The sequence below is a fragment of the Mytilus trossulus genome, chromosome 3, assembly GCF_036588685.1.
Source record: "Mytilus trossulus isolate FHL-02 chromosome 3, PNRI_Mtr1.1.1.hap1, whole genome shotgun sequence".
Lineage (NCBI taxonomy): Eukaryota > Metazoa > Mollusca > Bivalvia > Mytilida > Mytilidae > Mytilus > Mytilus trossulus.
Genome location: NC_086375.1, coordinates 65,056,006 through 65,076,153, shown reverse-complemented (window position 1 = coordinate 65,076,153; position 20,148 = coordinate 65,056,006). Strand labels below are relative to the sequence as shown.

General features: G+C 31.3%; 1 protein-coding gene across 3 annotated transcripts; it reads left to right on the top strand.

Moving 5' to 3' along the window:
• The first annotated feature begins 759 nt into the window (after positions 1-759).
• LOC134712129 (ciliated left-right organizer metallopeptidase-like) lies at positions 760-19,935 on the top strand. 3 transcript variants are annotated; one of them, XM_063573304.1, is made up of 16 exons: positions 760-826; positions 2,198-2,530; positions 6,742-6,820; positions 7,209-7,263; positions 7,845-7,997; positions 8,443-8,562; positions 9,988-10,066; positions 10,747-10,898; positions 11,333-11,404; positions 11,799-11,901; positions 12,921-12,984; positions 13,742-13,832; positions 14,908-15,003; positions 16,315-16,434; positions 16,795-16,906; positions 19,783-19,935. In XM_063573304.1, the coding sequence occupies exons 2-16, from the start codon at positions 2,257-2,259 to the stop codon at positions 19,926-19,928; spliced, it is 1,716 nt and encodes a 571-aa protein (XP_063429374.1). In that variant the 5' UTR covers positions 760-826; positions 2,198-2,256; the 3' UTR covers positions 19,929-19,935. The 3 variants fall into 3 exon arrangements, with proteins under 3 accessions (XP_063429374.1, XP_063429373.1, XP_063429375.1); XM_063573303.1 differs by lacking the exon at positions 760-826 and adding an exon at positions 1,621-1,692; XM_063573305.1 differs by lacking the exons at positions 760-826; positions 14,908-15,003 and adding an exon at positions 1,621-1,692.
• The last annotated feature ends 213 nt before the right edge of the window (positions 19,936-20,148 follow it).

Sequence of the window (20,148 nt, the reverse complement as noted above, 5' to 3'; positions counted from 1 at the left end):
GGACCAAAAAAAAAGAAGATTAGAGAAAAAAGGGGTAGATTTTTTTAATATTAGAGATAAAGAGGTTATTTTTTTGAAGATTAGAGAAAAGGGGTGAAAGTTAAATGTCTTCAATAACAAACCCCTTCCAGACCCTCATAGAAAGTCCCTGATGTATGACAGGCTAAAATATTCTCAGATCTGCAGTGACATCACAACATGTAACTGACCAATCAATGATTAGCATTTTTGTTATGTAAACAATGTTGATAGGTGATGCGGATAAGATTCCTCTAGATTTTCCATAGACTTATTGCAAATTAATTTTAATTGATATATATCATAACCAGTTGAATATAGTAATTTTACTCTTTTAATACTGTTAAAGATACTATATACTATCTCCATTTTGATTTTTAACATACTATAACCTCTGGTTAAAAAATAATCGGCAATATAAATAATCAGTTATCCCCTTCAAATAGATGAAAAATCTAGAGGATTCCGGATTTCATCACCTCCTGACAAATGTAAATGCCAGGATGTCCGGATCTGAGAATAAAATCTGATTCCAAATCATAATTTTCCTTAAATTAGATTGGCCCAAACAAGATAATAGAAAGACTAATTAATTTTTAAGGACCTTAATTTTTTTCTTTTACAATAGTTGTCAACATTTTTTCCCATTTGAAATGAAGTGGGGTTGTTATTGTTGTCATTCCAACATTTGTTTACTATTTACCTTACATTTAATAAAACCACTTGCCATTGGATAATCTGCTCAGATGCCCAATCAAAACGCTCCATACGAACACAACAAAAAATGGCTGCGCCCAGTAAACAAATTGTACGATATATTCTTTTTTTGATTTCCAGACGATTAATCGTCTTTGATTTTTCCATAAAATAAGAAAAAGTATACTCTCTCAATACATTCCTATGGAGGGTTTTACGATCTAAGTATAATTACATTCAGCAGTTTACAAATGAAAAAAAAACCCGAGTTTTATTTTTCCATTCTTTTACTTTAGTTTGCCCCAACCAAATGTTATGAAACTTATTTATCAAAACACTCTGATTAAATTTTGGTTATGTGTCTCTTAACATTCTTGACTCAAGTTGAGTTATGTCCCTTTATAATGGTTTATGCAAACCAATTTTCTTAGAAAAGGGTGGTCGTTTAAGAAAAGTAAAAACTTAGTATGTTATAGGGTGCTATACGTATCTTTGGTGGCCTTTTGGCTGTTTTCTGCTCTATGGTCAAATTGTTGTCACTTTGACTTATTTCCCATTTCCATTCTCAATTTTATTATGTTTGTCTCTGACATACAATGTAGGCAATCATATCTCATCTTCTTTTTTGCTGAGCCTTTAACTTTTGTAGAAAAAGAGAGACATAGCAATCCTACTGTTTCCTACATATTGATGTTGTCGGCAGGCAGCGTCCACAAAAATTCACTATGTGGTTAAAGATTTTGAAATTTTACTCACTAATAAACTGTCCTGAATTTCTAAAAAACTTAGATAGATAGAAGCTTGTTTATAAGATCATAAGATGGTATCCAGAAATAAATTTTGTAAAAAAAAACCATTACATTCACTCTGTGATTAATTTTTTTTAATTTTTATATCTTTCCAAGATTATCCTGGATTTCTACCAAACTAGTTATATAGGACGAAAGCTTGTTTATGATCAGAAGATGGTATTCAGAAGTAAATTTATAATAGAAAAAAAAATCCTTTTTATCTTATTTTTCTTATTATACATTTGTAAATGAACTTAGTTTTTTCTGCCAGTTGATATAACATCATTCAGTCTGTGGTTAAAGTATTTAAAATTTTAATAACTTTCTTTAACTATCCTGGATTTCTACCAAACCTGGACAGAAGCTTGTTTATGATCAAAAGCTAGTACCTAGATGAAAATTTTGTAAAAATATATTTCCTGTTTTCCTGTATGTTACTTAATTATTTAAGTAGTTTTCTGCCAGTTAACATTACATACAATCTGCAGTTGAAATTCCTAAAACATTTATTAGCTTCATGAAGTAGGCGAAACACTGGCCTTGGTCCCTTGGAACCTTTACATTTTTTTTGTATATATATATACAATGCAGGTGTAATGCATTTCTATATCAATTGCTCTACAGCTTCTTGTTGACCTTATACTTAGAGTGGGTATTATTAGTGAATAATAATCTTAATTTTAATTTTCCAGATCAACAGATAACATAAAAGATTAGAAAATCTTTAAGATGATACAATTATTGAAATACAATGGATTCGTTACTAGTGATTATTATGGCATTGATTATTGTACAGTCATACAAAGAAAACAACCATTTAACTGTTGCTGAAAGAAGTCCTGGTATACAAAGACAGACACTAAGTTATGTAGTCAGTAATGTAGAGAATAGAAATGTTACATATCAGCCAATCAGAATTCAAGTGGTATACAGAGATATATATTTTGAACTGAGTGTTGAGGATAGACAGAGAATAATTGGGACAGTTAATATGGCAGTTGACAAAATATCACAGTTATTATCTGGTAAGATAAGAGTTTTTAAAATAATCATAATTAACAATTCAAAAATTATTTTAAGTTTTTATACTGAAATCTAGGCATTTGGAATTTACAAACTTGTAGTTGTGTAAAAGCTGTCTTTAAGGCCTCAAGGACAACTAAAGTCACTTTGCTAGAGTTCAGGATATTTATTAATCAGTAACGTAAAACACCCAAATTGTGGAGCAAGGTAGTTACTGCTGTGGCACAAACCAATTCAAATGAACATACTACATGTAGTTGACAGGTATATCACACAGTGATATCTATATGACAGCTTACAAATTGTCAAAATGTCAAGTCAATATAATACAATCATAACTATTCTCTATAAATTCTCAAACACTTCAATGGCTTCTGGACATATGCATCCGTCCATTTTGACTCCATTAGTCCTTCTACCTCAAAACAAAGAACCTCGGAACTGAGCATTAAACTTTAAACTAACCAATCAGATTACTTGAAATCCATGTAATCATGAGTATTCAACAATAATAAAAGTTTATATTAGACAATATGTTTTGAAGTTTTATTTAATATTAACATAATTATACATCTTTATTTAACAATTACAATATAAACCAAAATAAAGAGGCTATCGTAGTTGGATTGTACATGATAGAATATGGGCATTTTAACAAGAAACAGATGTGGATATCATATGTGTTGAATAGAAAAAAAAGTTACTATGAACATAAATGTCTGTGGTTTTGTAAATCAAGTTACATGTAGTATAACAGGTACACCATTTTTTTTGTTGTTGTGATTTTAAATTCATGTGCAGTGAAATAGTGAAAAATTAATATATTTACTGCAGGTTTAAGGGGGCTCGCGGGTCTAAATCATTTTTTTTATTTAAGGGCATATCCAACAGTTTCAGGGGAGGTAATAACAAACGTAAACGTCGTCTAGTGTTTCCCGTAATTTAACGTTGTTTCAACGACGTCATAACGGAATCACCATTGGAATTGCTATGGCCGTCTGGAAAGGGCGGGTTCTTTCATCAAAAGAAAGGGCACGGCGGGAATTGGCAAAAAACTCATACAGAATATTAACAGAAATAGAACTCAAATCTTTAAAGATATATTTGTCGTCTTAGTCTATTATAAAAGAACCGAAATTATATTGATCATTATAGACCATATTCACTTAAGTTTCCGTTTTTATTGAAATTATCCTCAATACAGTAGAGAACAACGAGAACAAATGCGTAATGATTTATTATTGCATTAGAATGCAAATTGTAATTAATTCTTTACCAAACTTTTCCGAGATTTTGTCATTCAGGATAGAAAACTCAAAGTTTGGTTTAACTTGAGAAAGATGAAAAAAAACTGGTTTCTTGAGAAAAATAAGATACAGCGTAAACTAACATTTATCATGTATCTAGCTTTGCGTTGAAGTCCTTATGTACAGTGCATATAGTAGATCTTTACAATGTAAATGAATACGACCTTTAACTGGTAAACAATGTAAAACAATAGATGACACTGTAATAAAAACAAAATTGAAATAGGAAAACATTGTAGTATATAGATATACACTGACTATCTGATGATTTTGATGTTTACTTATGTATAAGAAAACAAATATGATTTAGCAAAATAAAACAAAAACGGTATAGGTTTTGATGTAGGTCTTGAATAATAGAACACGCTCTCATAAAATCAGCGGGTCCATAATAGGATAGGGGAAAAAACAGCCATCGAAATACCATAATTCAAAATTGGAGAAAAGGGGGGAGTGGAGGGCTAATAGTTTGATCTTATTCAACTTTATTCTAGTACGGCATACGTTTTACCGCTAGCAAACTCTTTATCTTAATAATGTATCAATAATTTACTTCAGAACCACTTTCGCCTCGTCCTAAATATGTGTGATATATGTGCCACTGGAGCACGGGAGCAATCAACTTATTAGTTTCATATAGTGATGCATAATCATTAGTTTACAACGGATAATTGTCTGAAACAGGGTTCCAGTTTTGGTATTTTATTTTTATTTACATTTTGTTTTTAAACGAAAATTTTAGAATTTCTTTCCGCATCTTTCTCTTTGAATTCATTTGTTTGAATAATCAAAAATAATATAGTAGTCTACATCAGTGGTTACATTGTATGCAGTCAAACTAGGTGGAGGGCAGTAGAACAGAAAACAATCTCCATTGTGCATATGCAGTAACTCATATATTGAAGAGTAAAACAACGGCAGTCACGGTCGTTTTTCGGCCCTTTCGTTTATTCTCAAGCTTTGGTCTTACTGATCTGTTTTTTTTTTAATAAAGCTGTTTTTTTACCTTCAACTGCAAAAGGCGTAACAGATGTGTTTAAATCAGCCATGTGACTTATTTGAAGATTCATGTGACCTTTGTTGTTGTTTAAAGATTTTATTCGAAGTTTGTATATCCCTTCACACATTTATTTAGATGTTTTTTTTAACGTATAGATAGCACGAAACTCACTGCACTATGCATCGGATATACATTTTTATTTCGACTAAACGAGGCTGCAAATTTATACATCCAAGCAGCTAAACGGCCGCACCAAATTTTAGCAAAGATATACTGTCGGATGGGAGAAGTCCAGAGATGTGAATAATTCTATAACCAACCAATCCTTTTGTTTTGAAAAAGATTTTAAAGGTATACATTAATACGACAGCAACCTAACGACCCATATAATTCAAAACACTAAGAGTCAACATACAGATTTTTGTTATAGCTAGAAGCCTATAAAGAATAAAAAGCCCGAAAAGTTCTGCAAAATGAATTAATACGAAGTCAGTGAGTTTTTCACTATCAGGTTTCACGATTTTGACGAACACAATAGTAAAACTATCTGAATAGTTATCTCGTCCAGATACTGGATCATTATAAATATGAAAATGCGATACGAGTGCTGTCGAGACAACTATCCAACAAAGTCAAATTGTATAAATACATTTGTCTGCCTCACCGTCGCACTGCCTTTGAAAAATTAGCGGGGAAATATAACGTTATTTTTCGGGATCCGAAACGTCTTAATATTTTGGCGCAATTTGTGAGGCTTACGGGAGGGATTGAGTAAACAGTATTATATTACTCAATTTTTCTCAAAAACGAGTATGGTGACAAGTATTTTTCCAAACGTTATCACGTTCCATTTTTTTAAAAGAATAACATGTCTCACTTTGGCCAAATCAACACCGTTAGAAATATTTCAAAAAATCAAAAATGTGCATTTCAAACGTTCATTTCTTGCCGTTGTTTGGGTCCACCATAATGTTTTTGGCTTTATTTGAGTAAGAATTAATGCTTTAAATAATAAAGTTAGATTTTTCTAACCATCTTGAATTATTTTGCTTCAATTTGAGCCCAATTATATAAGTATATGTTGATTAAAATATCATATTTATTTTTTTCAATAAAAAACGTTTTTTACTCCAAAATTGCACAAAATGTTCAATTTTCAGCAGTAATTTTTGCAAAAACGAAATCGACAACATATATTTTTTTTAGCAAAATTCGATTCTCTGTCAACTGAAGAATGAAATATCTTAAAGGGAAAAAATTCTCACCGTCAGAAATAAACTGTTGGATATGCCCTTAATATAGGATTTCCCTATATTTTTCTATAAACGAACTTTATCTTATTCTTAATAGAAAAACGAAATAAAAAAATGGGGTCACCGTTCATTTACGCTCACTATCTGCCTTCGAAAGAAGCATACATTTTTGTTAATGTCCTTTTTTTCTGTTGAACTAATAGGAGAAATATCGGTAATATTGAAATAAAAAAAGAACTAAATTACAGAAATCGCTTAAATTTTACAATTATTTAGTTTAGGTACAGCTTATTTGAAAACAACAATAAAAAATATAGGTCACCGATGAGTTCAAAAAGATATTTTAATTTTAATGCCAAAATATGGCATTTTTGCACCAAAGGGAGATAATTTGGAGCTTTTTCAGTGATATCAACATTTTAAAAGTAACCTGGGGCCAACACGAATTGATTTTTTGGAATGATTTTGGATCATATGATAAAGTAACAACTACTTAAGGTAGTAAATAAACTTTGCAATGAAAAATTAAAGTTAAATTTTTTTCGGAAAATCTTATACCCGCAAGCCTCCTTAATAATGTAACTCGAATACTAAAGCAAATTGAAATTTTCCATTTAAATGAATTAATAACACATTTTATATTAATGTTATAGTTTTTCCAGTTCAGAAGCCTATACTGTTAAAAAGAAGTGGGTGTCATAAAGAATGGACCACAGGACCCAATAAAGGAAGGTAGATATTAGTTATAATGTTGACCTGTATGTTATTATTTAGGAGGTCTGTGTGGCTGAGTGGTCGACAATCCAACTAGTCCAACTACTAATTGATAAGGATTTTCAGTTTTTCAATCGAAGATCTGTGGCTTTCTTCCACCAACGACAACTAATACAATACATGTAGTGCTGATTGTGGCATTAAATACCAATCAATCAATTTTATGTCATGAATATAAATATAACAGTGAAATACTGCTACATGTTTCCTGTTGGTAGTTACTTCTAAAAATTTCATTATGTATAATAAGAAGTTATGTTTTAATTATTTTACACATTTGTCTGTATCAGAAGGCTATAATTGTCACATACAAATTAAATTTCTTTGAAATCCTTTCTTTTTTCAGATGCAAGTCAATTAAAAGAAATTATCAAAGTGAACTATGCATGGAGACATTCAAGGTGAGTTTTTCTCATGTTGTTATACATGTATTAAGAAAAAATATATAAAGTTTCTTATATTTTATTTCCTGTACTATTTTCAATTTCTATTGCTGTTGTGGAGAGGGCACTAAGTCTGTCTGTACATCCCAAAATTGGTTTTCATGCACATGCTTCTTCTTTTGTTTGTCTCAACCAAATGTTTTGAAACTTATACACAATGCTTTTTACCACAAAATACAGATTGCATTTGAATTTCGTGACTTCATAGTTACCATTCTAAATTAATGTACCTTTACAAATGGAAAAACTGCTGAATTGTAGGTTCCATTCCCATACTTAATTTTGCCTCAACCAAATATTATGAATATTATACACAATATTAATGCTTATTACAACAAAACTCTGATCAAGTACAAATTTTTGTAGCATCACTTCTACAGTTCATGTATTATGTCACTTCATGACCTTACATGCAAGCAGCAGCATTATCTGTGTTCACCTGTGTTCCATGGACACATTCCCCATCTATTTTCATGTGTGTTAACTAGATAAATTGATACACATGTAAATTAACTTATTTGTATGTTAAAACTTTTCAGATTCCAGATGACCATTTAGATGGTTTATATGTATGGAATGAGTTAGACCCAGATCCAGTCAGAGTGGTATATACTCAAGGAGCTGGTGTCAACAATACAGATTTTATATTATATGTAGATTCAGTGACGACAGATGTTTGTGGATTCAATAGTGTATGTTTCTAGTCTAGCCATTGCATGCTAATCAGCAACTAACCCTTATTGCATAAGAGGTAAATATTTAATTTATAAGAACGGTAGATAGATATAGGAAGATGTGGTGTGAGTGCCAATAAGACAAATCTCCATCCAAATAACAATTGAAAAAAGTAAAGTAGAGTCTTGATATTCTAGGATTTTATAAAAAGAACAGGTCAGATAGTCTCAGAAATCTCTTCAAGAAAATAGATTAGAGAATTTTGCTTTAGGGAATTTCCTTTATCTGTGATATTTTTTGAATGGTACTTATTTAATCATATAGCTTAACTTCTAATATAACTTATGATAAGTAATATATAAAGTATGAAGACACGTTATAAATGGCTGTGTAATGCTAAAAAACTTTTAAATTTCAAGTCTTTCTTACCATAAATAGCTGCTAACCATTTATTTTCCATAGGTGAACAAGGTATTATCCTATTCCAAAGTATGTCATGTGGACCAATATGATAGACCAATATCAGGATGTATCAATGTTTGTCCTCATTCAATCAATAACAGTCCAGAAAAAATGTATAAGGTTTGTAAAGTTTATTATTTTGAATTTCTGCTTATGAAGTGTTTACACTGCAGTCTGCATGGTAAGCCACTAGTCCGATGCCCCAGACTAGTGAAATTTTATATGGACTAGTAAGTTATTGCAAAACTTTGTTTGGCCAAATAAGAAAAAATGTTTGAATATTGGTCTTCGGACTAGTAGTTGAAAAAAAGTTTTTGGTGCAGACTGCACTGACAGTTACCGTATATATATTTTATGTTTTGAAGGTAAATCTTGGTGAAGAAATTGATAAATTAAAAGCTGTTAATGCTATTACAGTTTGATTTTAAATGTAAATGGTAATCCTTAGTTTGTATCCTGGCCAACTGAGGAAATTGAAAACAGGAAATTTTGGGAAGAAAAAAAGTATCTATTTAAAAAAAAAATCCAATTGTAGTTCTCATATTAAAACTTTTGAATTGTGTTTAAACATTATGAAACCCCTGCATCCGAGAGGATCCACCTTTGCCAAACTAGCGTTGTACCTATCAACCACACAGCATGAACGAAAAACCGGACCATTTAAAAATTTCTAGATCTGTTCCCGAAAATTACCAGATACGAGAAAAAAGAAGGAGAGATTTGGAAACAGAAGCAACCACAGAAACATACAAAGAAGAAGCAGTCCATCACTGATGATTAACATACCATACATAAGTACACAAAGTCAAAGTAATTCGGAATACCAGGCATTTTACTTAGAGAAAAAAAGGAAGGAACCAGAACCAAGATGAACCACATAAACCACAAACCATATTTATAAAGAAAAGCTTGATCCACGGACATTTTATTAGCAAAGTTAATTTTTATGAACATATCTACCAAGATTTACAATTCCCAAAATTGCGGCAATCATACAACAGTCCACTCAATGGAAGCAGTACCTCCCTCAGAGCGAAGCCAGTTGAATTGGTACGGGATGGCCAATGGGGTGTTGTCCAACTTGGAAATGAACTGACATTTTATGAGCAACTTCCATCATTTCTACAATATTACCACTAGAAACCTCTATGAAGACCACTACACAGACGTGCAAGAATAGCAGCTAACCACATCGTTAATAACTTTATTGACTAATTTTCACTTTTAACTATACTAGTTTCCTTTTTTACTTTCATTTCACTTAACTCTGTAGGTAGATAAGCAACATGCATTATAAATCAAAGCAAGCTAGTTAAAAAAAAAACTTTTGCCTAAGCTGTCAAAAAGAGACAAAAAGCACTATAAAATTATTGAAATAAAAGCAAACGATAAACAGAACACTGTAACCATAATTTCATATTGCCAAAGTTGACATCTGAACAGAATTTTTGTAAATTAGGTTAGTACCACTTATTCACAATTTATTTTTATGTCAATAACAATTGTCAAATGTCCCCTGTCATAATTATGATTGCTCTTTTGTAGACATTGTTACATGAGTTATTCCATACACTAGGATTTTCAAAAACTCATTTTCCATATTTTAAGAAGTGTCAGATTAAAGGTAAGTCATAAGGACCTTAAATAACAGACAAATAGCCTTATGTCACTGTTAGTGCTTGAATAAATGTTTATCAAATTTTGACCAGATTTATGCATATTCTTTTGCTGGACGAAATCTAAAACCTGACTGTTTTGTTCAAAGTAAGAAAGAATTGAATTGAAATATAAATTACATGATACCTGAAGACCACATTTCTCCGGGAAATAAGGGAGCTACCATTTGATTTTTATGGGGGGCTAGGATGAAAAATTTTGTCCTGCATTTTTTTTAGCTGTAATCTCTGTCCTGCCTATTTATTTTTCACTCTGTTCGGTCCTGCCTTTTTTTTTTTAGTTTATCCTGACTTTTTTTTACCTAAATTGTCATCCTGACTTTTTTTTTGCAAGTGTCTCATCCTGCCTTTTTTTTTTTAATCAAAACTCCTGTCCTGCCTATTTTTTTCAAATTTCATCCTAGCCCTCCCATAAAAATCAAATAAAAACAAACTATTTGCTAAAAGGGCAAAATAATCCTAATATATATTCATGTTAATCTCTCATCCCATTCTTAAATATCCTATTTGTCGCACCTGATGATAATCATGGGTGCTCTTGTTCTTTCCAAGGAATCCTGTTAATACTGACAGCCATGAGAAGACTAGTGCTTTTAATCCCCAGTATGTTTTCCTGAATATTTTGCAGATAGAAATCTTGATTGCCAGCCTCTAGGTTTGACCATTGTTAAAGAAGTAAATGGATTAGTTCGGATGGTTACACCAGCAGTTTTAAGAGAAACACAAAATCATTTTGGATGTACAACTGAGACTAAATATGGTGCTCCATTGACAGGAATGGTAATTAAAAGAAATTAATAAATAGTTGTTTTGAAATAATCAGTTAATTACAAAATACATAAAAGAAATTTATGTTGGATCTGTAGAAAAAATATGACTACTTATAGTACATGAATATGGATAATGAAAATGCCATTTTTCAAAATGAAAACAAGTCTTGGGTGAACAATTATGACTATAAAATAAATTCTACTTATAATTATTTATTCCTTAATTAGAACTTATTGAAAATAAATTATAACATTACAAGAAGATTTATTTTTGGTTGAAATGGTTCTACAGCTCATTCAAGAATACTTCAACTCCAAGAATCATCATCATCTTTTGGTTGAAACACTTTTTGTAAATGGAAATTTCTGCAAAAATATTGACAAAAAATGAGTGTTTAAAGTCAACACAGTGATAGACATTACATAGTGGTTTTGATTTTGTAGTTTAACAACTTTACGTCGCATTGGGATGAAGTGTTGATGTATGGATCTATTATGACACCTGATATGGGAATGGTATGTATATGTATAATTGTATAAAGTTCATATTATTTTAGTTTTGCCTTATCTGCTACAAATGTTGCTTGATATTCAGGTTCTCATATACTCTGAGGCCTGCTAAGTACATGTATTGTCCTTTTAAACTTTGTATTTTTAAAGCAAATGGTGTGTTTAATTTAACATACAGACCGGTGTTAAAGAGTGACAACATTCAAACAATTTTTTCACAATTATTATTATTATTATTAGTTTATACTTCCTAAATGTTTAATGAATTAATAAAGTGTTAGAGTTACATTGATATGTTGTTCATGTATAAGCAATTCTACATGTTAAAGTTGCATTTAAAAAACATCCTGAGGGAACATCAATCCACAGAACTCTTACAATAAATTGTTGTATTTTTCAGCCACATGTGACATTTATAGACAGAATAACTTTAGCTGTATTTGAGGACGGTGGATGGTACACAGTAGACTATAGCTCTGCTGATGATTATCTCTGGGGAAGAAGTAAGAAAGTTTTAATTGACACAAAATTTTCATTGTTTTTTATCCTGAGTTTTTCCACAATCTGATTCTCAATTAAATTTGAAGTTTTACGTTTGTGGTAAACTTTACATTTTTCTATAGATTTTGGGAATAAACCAGTAAGGCAGCAATCAAACATCATCAAATAAAAAATGAATAACTTCATGAAAAAGTTCTATGTGGTAAGTCACTAATTTTAAATGTATAAGTAAAATAAGGAGGCAATCAAAAACAATGTCAAAGAAACAAAGACAATGCCCAGGCAGAATATATATATATGTGTGTCTAGAATTAATTCAATTAATCAATTTTGAATAAACATTTATGCATTTGATAAAGCATGGAAGTACCTATTGGACTCATCTCAAGTTTTTTTTTAAGAAATGATTTACACGAAATGAGACCAGGGCAATTATCATAAATGATGTCTTTGGACAATCAGTTCTTACTGGCCAAGTTTGGATGGAACTCGATTTAGGACTAGAGTTCCATATGAACGGTAAATAACTTTGAAGCGTAAGGTCTCTAGATTACCGGAAGTACAAGGCTCCTATTCTGAATATGTGAACATTCAAATTTGATTGGATTGATGTCATAACATCCGGGATATTGAGTCGATCTCAAGGAACCCTGTCATAACCCAGTTTCCTCGAGTGTTAATGGCGGGAAAGATATATCCAATCATAACAGGTGTTATATATGACCATGTCAATCCAATCTACTCTAGATATCCATCCGAACTTGGCCGCTGTGATGTAACAATATAAGCATTGTGGCATAGGATATATACATGAAAAAGCAGGAGTTTGATAATTGTCTATTCTTACTATGAAACCATGTGAAATACAAATGCCACATGTGGTGGTAGTAATTCATTGGTAACATTAGTTCAAGTTAGTGTGCATAACATGTTTCTGTATTTAACTCGCTGAGGCTTTTTGAAATTCAAAAGAGTGAAAAAGTTATTGTTTATTGTTTTATGATGTCTTTTGTTATTTCAGATATGGGTTGTGTTGATAGATCTGAATTTTGTGCTAAATATGAAGATTACATCTGCCAAAAAAAGTAAGAAGTTCCTATGTTTGTTATCATAATAGTGTATCATCAATTATCTTTTCTGAGTACTCAACCAATAAAAACTGACAATCCTGTAACAGCCAAGAGTGCTGAAATTTTTTCATTAAAATGTAGAATAGAGTATTTAGATTACATCATATACCGTATAGCCAGTTATTTTCGCGGGATGTAAATTTTTGCTTGTTTTTGCGGATAGACAAAATCGGCATAATAAATTGCGCCAATTTAAAATTGTACACGCAAGAGTATTGATAATAGTTTTGAATAAGCCAAAATAATAACCGCAAAAAAACTTCGTATACCTTTTCAATGAAAATCTTGAAATTTCACACCAGAGAAAATAACCTGCTATTCTGGGAGCAGGTGCCCATTTGAGCTTTGAATTTTTAATAAGTTGTATACCTTAGATAGTTTGCATATTTGATTTCTTACTTGATTGCAAAATATGCCTTGTTGATTGCTATGTAAGCTTGATAATAAATAATGTACATACTGTATATTCAGAAACTTTTTGGATATTTTATGCGATTTGCAGATTATTCCAATGGTAAGAAATCACATTGTGATATCTGATACATATATCTGTATGTAGATTTTCCAGAAATCTCAATAATTAATATCACAATTTGTTCCATTCCCCAAAACTCTCAATAATAAATATGTGCAATAGTTTCTGAAATGACAGTATAACCTGAAGGGATATAGATTAAGATAAATGCACTAATCAGTATTTTTACATTTTAAGCTCTGTTGGTTGTCACTTTTTACACAAAGACAAAGGCTATTGTAAACAAGAGTCTGACTTATCATGTAAAATTTACCAACCACAACCAAAGGTCAGTTCATTTTATAGGTACTATAAAATACACTTAAAATTGCTGGCATTTTTTGCGTGATTATGTATATAAATTGTTGTAGAATGAATTTTCCAAAAAGATTTTATGACGAGGAAATTTAGGCACGGTATCAAAAGTTTTAATGCAGGTATGGTGACAGGACAATTTTTTAGCCCTCCCCCTTTTTCCAAAGTCCTTCATTTTTTGTTTTCTGTTTTTCTGTATACTATGGACATACATATACTAAAAATAAAGTGTATTTGCAGTTAACTATCAATTCCAAGTTTACTTACTATCCACCACAGTCACTGATATATTATACACTTGATATTATATAGAGAAACTTTATATAATATATCATAGTGTATTTTGTGGCGGATCCAGAACTTGTCATAAGGTGGGGCCCACTGACTGACCTAAGGGGGGAAGCTCCAATCATGCTTCAGTGATTCCCTATATAATCAACCAATTTTTTCCCAGGAAAAGGAAAATGACATCCAAGATTTTACAAAATTTAAAGATTGGTTAAAATGCTTGATTAATTTTTATGCTCCACCTACGATAGTAGAGGGGCATTATGTTTTCTGGTCTGTGGCTCTGTTCGTTCGTTCGTCCGTCTGTCCGTTTGTTTGTTCGTCCTGCTTCAGGTTAAATTTTTTGGTCAAGGTAGTTTTTGATGAAGCTGAAGTCCAATCAACTTGAAAAATATTACACTTATTGCTTATGATATGATCTTTCTAATTTTAAAGCCAAATTAGACTTTTGACCCCAATTTTAAGGTCAACTGAACATAGAAAATGAAAAGGGGAGTTTCAGGTTAAAGTTTTTGGTCAAGGTAGTTTTTGATGAAGCTGAAGTCCAATCAACTGGAAACTTAGTACAATTGCTGCTTATGATATGATCTTTCTAAATTTAAAGCCAAATTAGACTTTTGACCCAATTTTACGGTCTATGGAACATGAAAAATGATAGTGCCAGTGGGGCATCCGTGTACTTTGGACACATTCTTGTTATTAATATAGTGTAAAGTGGCAAATATCCAACTTTCAAATAAAAGAATGATCTACTGTTTTAGGGAGAGTGTTCCATGCCAAGAGAGCCTGACTTTGATGAAGAGATATTTAAAACTTCTAGTTCCTGCTTTATATCAAATTTAACTACAGATTGTATGGTAAGAGTTTCATTTTTTTTGGGTTAAGACCGTACAGAATGAATTACCTTTTGTTAGTTTGCTATATTTTTATGCCCCACCTAGTAGAGGGGCATTATGTTTTCTGGTCTGTGCCTCCGTTCGTTCGTCCGTCTGTGCGTCCTTTCGCTTCAGGTTAAAGTTTTTGGTCAAGGTCAAGTCAAATCAACTTGAAACTTAGTACACATGTTCCCCATGATATGATCTTTCTAATTTAATGCCAAATTATAGTTTTTACCCCAATTTCATGGTCCATTGAACATTGAAAATGATAGCGCGAAGTTCAGGTTAAAGTTTTTGGTCAAGGTAGTTTTTGATGAAGTTAAAGCTACATCAACTTGAAACTTAGTACACATGTTCCCTATGATAAGATTTTTCTAATTTTCATTCCAAATTTAAGTTTTGACCCCAATTTTCACGGTCCACTGAACATAGAAAATGATGCGAGTGGGGCATCCGTGTACTATGGACACATTCTTGGTTTTTTTTTAGTACACACAATTGAGTAAGGTGAATATGCCTTAAAACTTATCCATACCCTTTGAAGTTCAGACAATTTATTAATATGTAATAATAGTATATGCTCTTCTAGGGTGTAGGGCAAGTTGTTTAAAATGACATTGTAACAATATATTCTATAGATATAAGATTAAAGCAGATGTGGTATGAGTGCCAATGAGACAAAATATAGATTGATATTTTGAGAAGAAAGAATATTGTCTTTTTTTCGCATGCTAAAATGTACTGAGGATTTGATTCATTTTCAATTTCATGTACCTGGGTCAATATGCATATGAGTTTCTCCAAGCGGTAATGGTAATGTTTTCTTCTGTTGCTCAGTCCATATTGTTAACTTGGATATGTGTGATGGCTTGTTTCGAAGTAGAGACATTTTTACATATGTGGTTAAATTTTCGGGGTACGAAGTGAGATTACTTTTTCCATAAATTAGCAAACCTGGAGTACATTTTTGTGATGCGGCTGCTCATGGTACACATGTACAAAATCCCATTTTTAACAAACACATTTAATAGCTCCATAGATTTTACACATTTATTCTGTGTTCCCCTACTTTCTAAATTAACACAAATGGTTAAGCTCAGTCACTTGTTTATCATAGAAAAGTGTCAAATATCACTACACAGAGATTTTTTGTTTACATATGACTTTTGAGTTCCTCATTTCAATGCTAGGGAAATTGTCCCACCTGTAATGTATTACAGCCTTTTTTATTATTCAGTATTTACTCATATGGATATCATAAATCTATATTGACTTTTTTCTACCTTCTAGGAAAAGACTGCTGTATTAACTGGTAGATGTTATCTACAAAAATGTTCCAAAAATAGAAATTTATTGGTCAAAGTTCATGGATCAGACTGGAATGATTGCCCATATGGACAACTAATCAAAGTATGTACTTTAATTCTTAACATTTTTTATGATTTTTGAAATATCAGAAAAATCTTAAAACAGCTTGATTTGCTCAATTCTATATTTTATTGTTACTAACAGATATAGGCTGGTAATGTAACTTTTATATTTACAAGTATTTTGATGGATTTTTACAAGAAGGGCATACTATTTGGTGGTTTGTAAATTTGCCAACTGTCACAATGCATTATTGATAAATAATGGTTAACAATTTATAGTTCATCTGTAACTGTGAGTTTAAATCTTTTCAAAATTATTGCAATTTACATGGATGAACATTAGATTCACCTTGCTGTCAAATGACATTGTTCTCAATAGCAATTTTCTTACATTTTTTAGATACCAGGTTACAGAGGAAATATCAAATGTCCAAGTAGTAAAGATATCATGTGTCCAGAACTCTCTGTTGATACAACTATACCTGTTACAGAATATCCTAATTTTGTTTACTGTAAGTGTCATATGGTCCGAGTACACAGTTATCGTCCTTTGATTTTCGTTGTTCACGAATATAGTCCTTAATGTGGACAGTGTGTTACTTGCCAATTTTTGTTATACCCCTTCCAAATTTAATTCTCCATGTTTTATGCCTCATATAGCAAGTTGGGGGATGAAATGACACTGTAAAAAAATTTGGGTCATAAATATTTAGGTAAAGTAGTGATTAGGTCCAGCTGAAAAAGGTCAAAAATTAGCACTTCGGAAGCTGTCAAAAGATTTCAAGACCCCCTTAACACAAAATTGTCCATATTTTGAGTTAGAGCTGATGAAGTTTTCTATAATTTTGATATAATTTGTCCCAAAAGTAGTACAACACACTGTAAAAATGTTATTGAGAAAGCGCAGGTGGGATTTTTTTTATTTACATTTATTGTCTAAAAGAAATGCACTACGAAATAACTGTGTACTCTTATAAGAGGTGAAATCAGGAAATATAGAATCTGTACTTTGGCAACTTCTCTGAATGATTTGATGGTGTCAATTTGTCAAATAGCATGTAGCATAAAACTAAAGGATTTAAACTTTTATTTGATAGAATTTCTGCAAAAATGACCAATTTTGGCATTATATGGTCAAAATAAGCATTTCATAGCTTTTTCAATTTTGATGCATAAGTGGCATTTTGACTTTCTATCTGACATGTTTTCATGTGTCAATTTTGGTGTTTCTATGATTTAATCCAGTTGTATTACTCATTTGTGAACTCTGAATTTACAGAAAAGAAGATTATCTCAGACAATATGAGCAAAGTGTGTTGTATAAATGACCCTCATCTAACGCCCTGTTTGGATCAAGTTAAATGTGAGGAGCATGGTACATAAAAGTTGAAGTCCATAATAAAGACCTCACTAAATTTGTATAAAAAGCACTTAACAATGTCTTTTGTACCTGTTTCATTTCACATAATATCTTTCTTTACCTCTGTAGGATACCATGTGGTTCAAATATAAGCCTGTTGAGACTAAAATTGCATGCAAGTATTTCACTAAAAAGTGAAAAATCTTTGTATCAGACCATACTGTCTGCTCAAAAAGTTGAATGTAAGAGGCTTTTTGTGCTCAGATTCATTGTATCATGTCACTTGAGTATAGAAATGATAGAAAAGACACAATTTTTTATTTCCTATAGCTTCAATATGCATTTTTAAATGTAAATATGTGCTACGGCCTAAATTGACCCTAAATTATTTTTAGTCATACTTGGCCTAAGACCCTTTTAAACTAATATGATATGTTATTTGTAAGTTTTCTTTCCATTTAAAGTACATTAAGTACATATGTAAGGATCATTTATAATCAAAAAGCTTCACAAATTTAAAATTGCTGGAAAATATTACATCTTCATGTAAGGCTCCCCTTCATTGGAAAACCTCCATTTTTAGGCACAGGCTCATATAAATTTGACTTTTGAAAAATTATGCTAAGTCTGATATATAAAATGAGTACTCTATTGCTTTAAATACATGATGTATTATATATTAAGGCATTGTAAAAGTATTTTTTTGCAATATTTTAATTTTAAAAGCCCCAAATGTTGATAGTTGAAATTTCTCAATTTTAACGTCCAAATTTAACACGTAAAGTTGAATATAGAATTAATCATAGTGTCTATAATATATATCCTATTGCTATGAAACTTTGTAAGCAGTCTTATAATATATTAGGCTTGTGTCATACCAAGTTTTATAAAGATTGGTCAACTTTTTCTATCCATATAGCTATATCAAAATGTATGAATAACTTAAGCAAACAAAAAACAACAGTGTGGTTCATAGAAGATTTTTTTTCATCAAGAAATTCTTTTATATTCATACCCCATCATAAATTATGAAAAAAGATAACAGGAATTTCAGAATATTGGATAGGATAACAAACATTTATGCTATTTATACTTACAAAGATTCACAACAATGAATAACAAGGGTTATGTTCTTCTCATTGCATATTTTGGCGTTAATATTGATTCACTTATAGGGTCTTTGCATCAGAACTAAACACATTTATTCAAAACCAGTTGATGGCATGACACGGGTTATGTTCTTCTCATATATGTTATGATGCTATGATACTAAACCCCTAAAGGGAAGGATTGTGCCTGATATTCATATGATGAAATCATAATCTTTCAATTAGTTTAATTGAAGTCTGGAGCTGGCTTGTCAGTTAACTACTAGTAGTCTGTTGTTATTAGTATTATTGTCATTTTGTTTATTTTATTTGGTTACATCTTCTGACATCAGACTCGGACTTCTCTTGAACTGAATTTTAATGTGTGTAATGTTATGCGTTTACTTTTCTACATTGGCTAGAGGTATAGGGGAGGGTTGAGATCTAATAAACATGTTAAACCCTGCCATATTTTTGCACCTGTCCCAAGTCAGGAGCCTCTGGCCTTTGTTAGTCTTGTATTATTTTTAATTTTAGTTTCTTGTATATAATTTGGAGTATGGAGTTCATTATCACTGAACTAGTATAAATATTTGTGTAGGGCCATCTGAAGGACGCCTATAAGTGTGGGAATTTCCTGCTGCATTGAAGACCTATTGGTGACCTTCTGCTGTTGCCTGTTCTATGGTCGGGTTGTTGTCTCTTTGACACATTCCCCAATTTCATTCTCAATTTTATATCAGATTATCCAGATAACAAGACAGGTACAGGTATACCATGTATGTGGGTCAAACCAACTTTTACATGCAAACTAACTTCTTTTTTTTGTCTATCTAGACCATATGTTGCAAAAGTTAAACATATAACTGAGAGAAAAATTAATGTTGTGCTGTATTATAATGCGTTAGAAATAATCAAAGAAAATAATCTTATTTTTCAGATATGTCAACCATTGCCAAAATTTCAAGTACAGACAATAGATCCATTGACAGCATTTCATCAGGAACAAACAATAACTTGTTTGTTAATATTTCTCCATTTATGTTAATATTTGTATATTTGATAAACCAATACACAGTAACTTAATATAGAATTAGTTTTATTATTCTAGTCTTTTCTACATCACTGCACCATAGAATATTATGTTATTTTTATGCCCCACCTATGGTAGTAGAGGGGTATTATGTTTTCTGGTCTGTGCGTCCGTTCGTTCGTTCGTCCTGCGGTCCATTTGTTTGTCCGTCCATACATTCCTCCATCTTTTCCTTTCAGGTTAAAGTTTTTGGTCAAGGTAGTTTTTTATGAA

What these genes read in the sequence shown, in the direction of transcription:
- LOC134712129 (XM_063573304.1), top strand. Translation starts at nt 2,257, where the DNA reads ATGGATTCGTTACTAGTGATTATTATGGCATTGATTATTGTACAGTCA. An exon ending in ATGTTTGTGGATTCAATAGT is followed by an intron (nt 7,998 to 8,442) that starts GTATGTTTCTAG and finishes TATTTTCCATAG; the next exon opens with GTGAACAAGGTATTATCCTA. An exon ending in TGACACCTGATATGGGAATG is followed by an intron (nt 11,405 to 11,798) that starts GTATGTATATGT and finishes TGTATTTTTCAG; the next exon opens with CCACATGTGACATTTATAGA.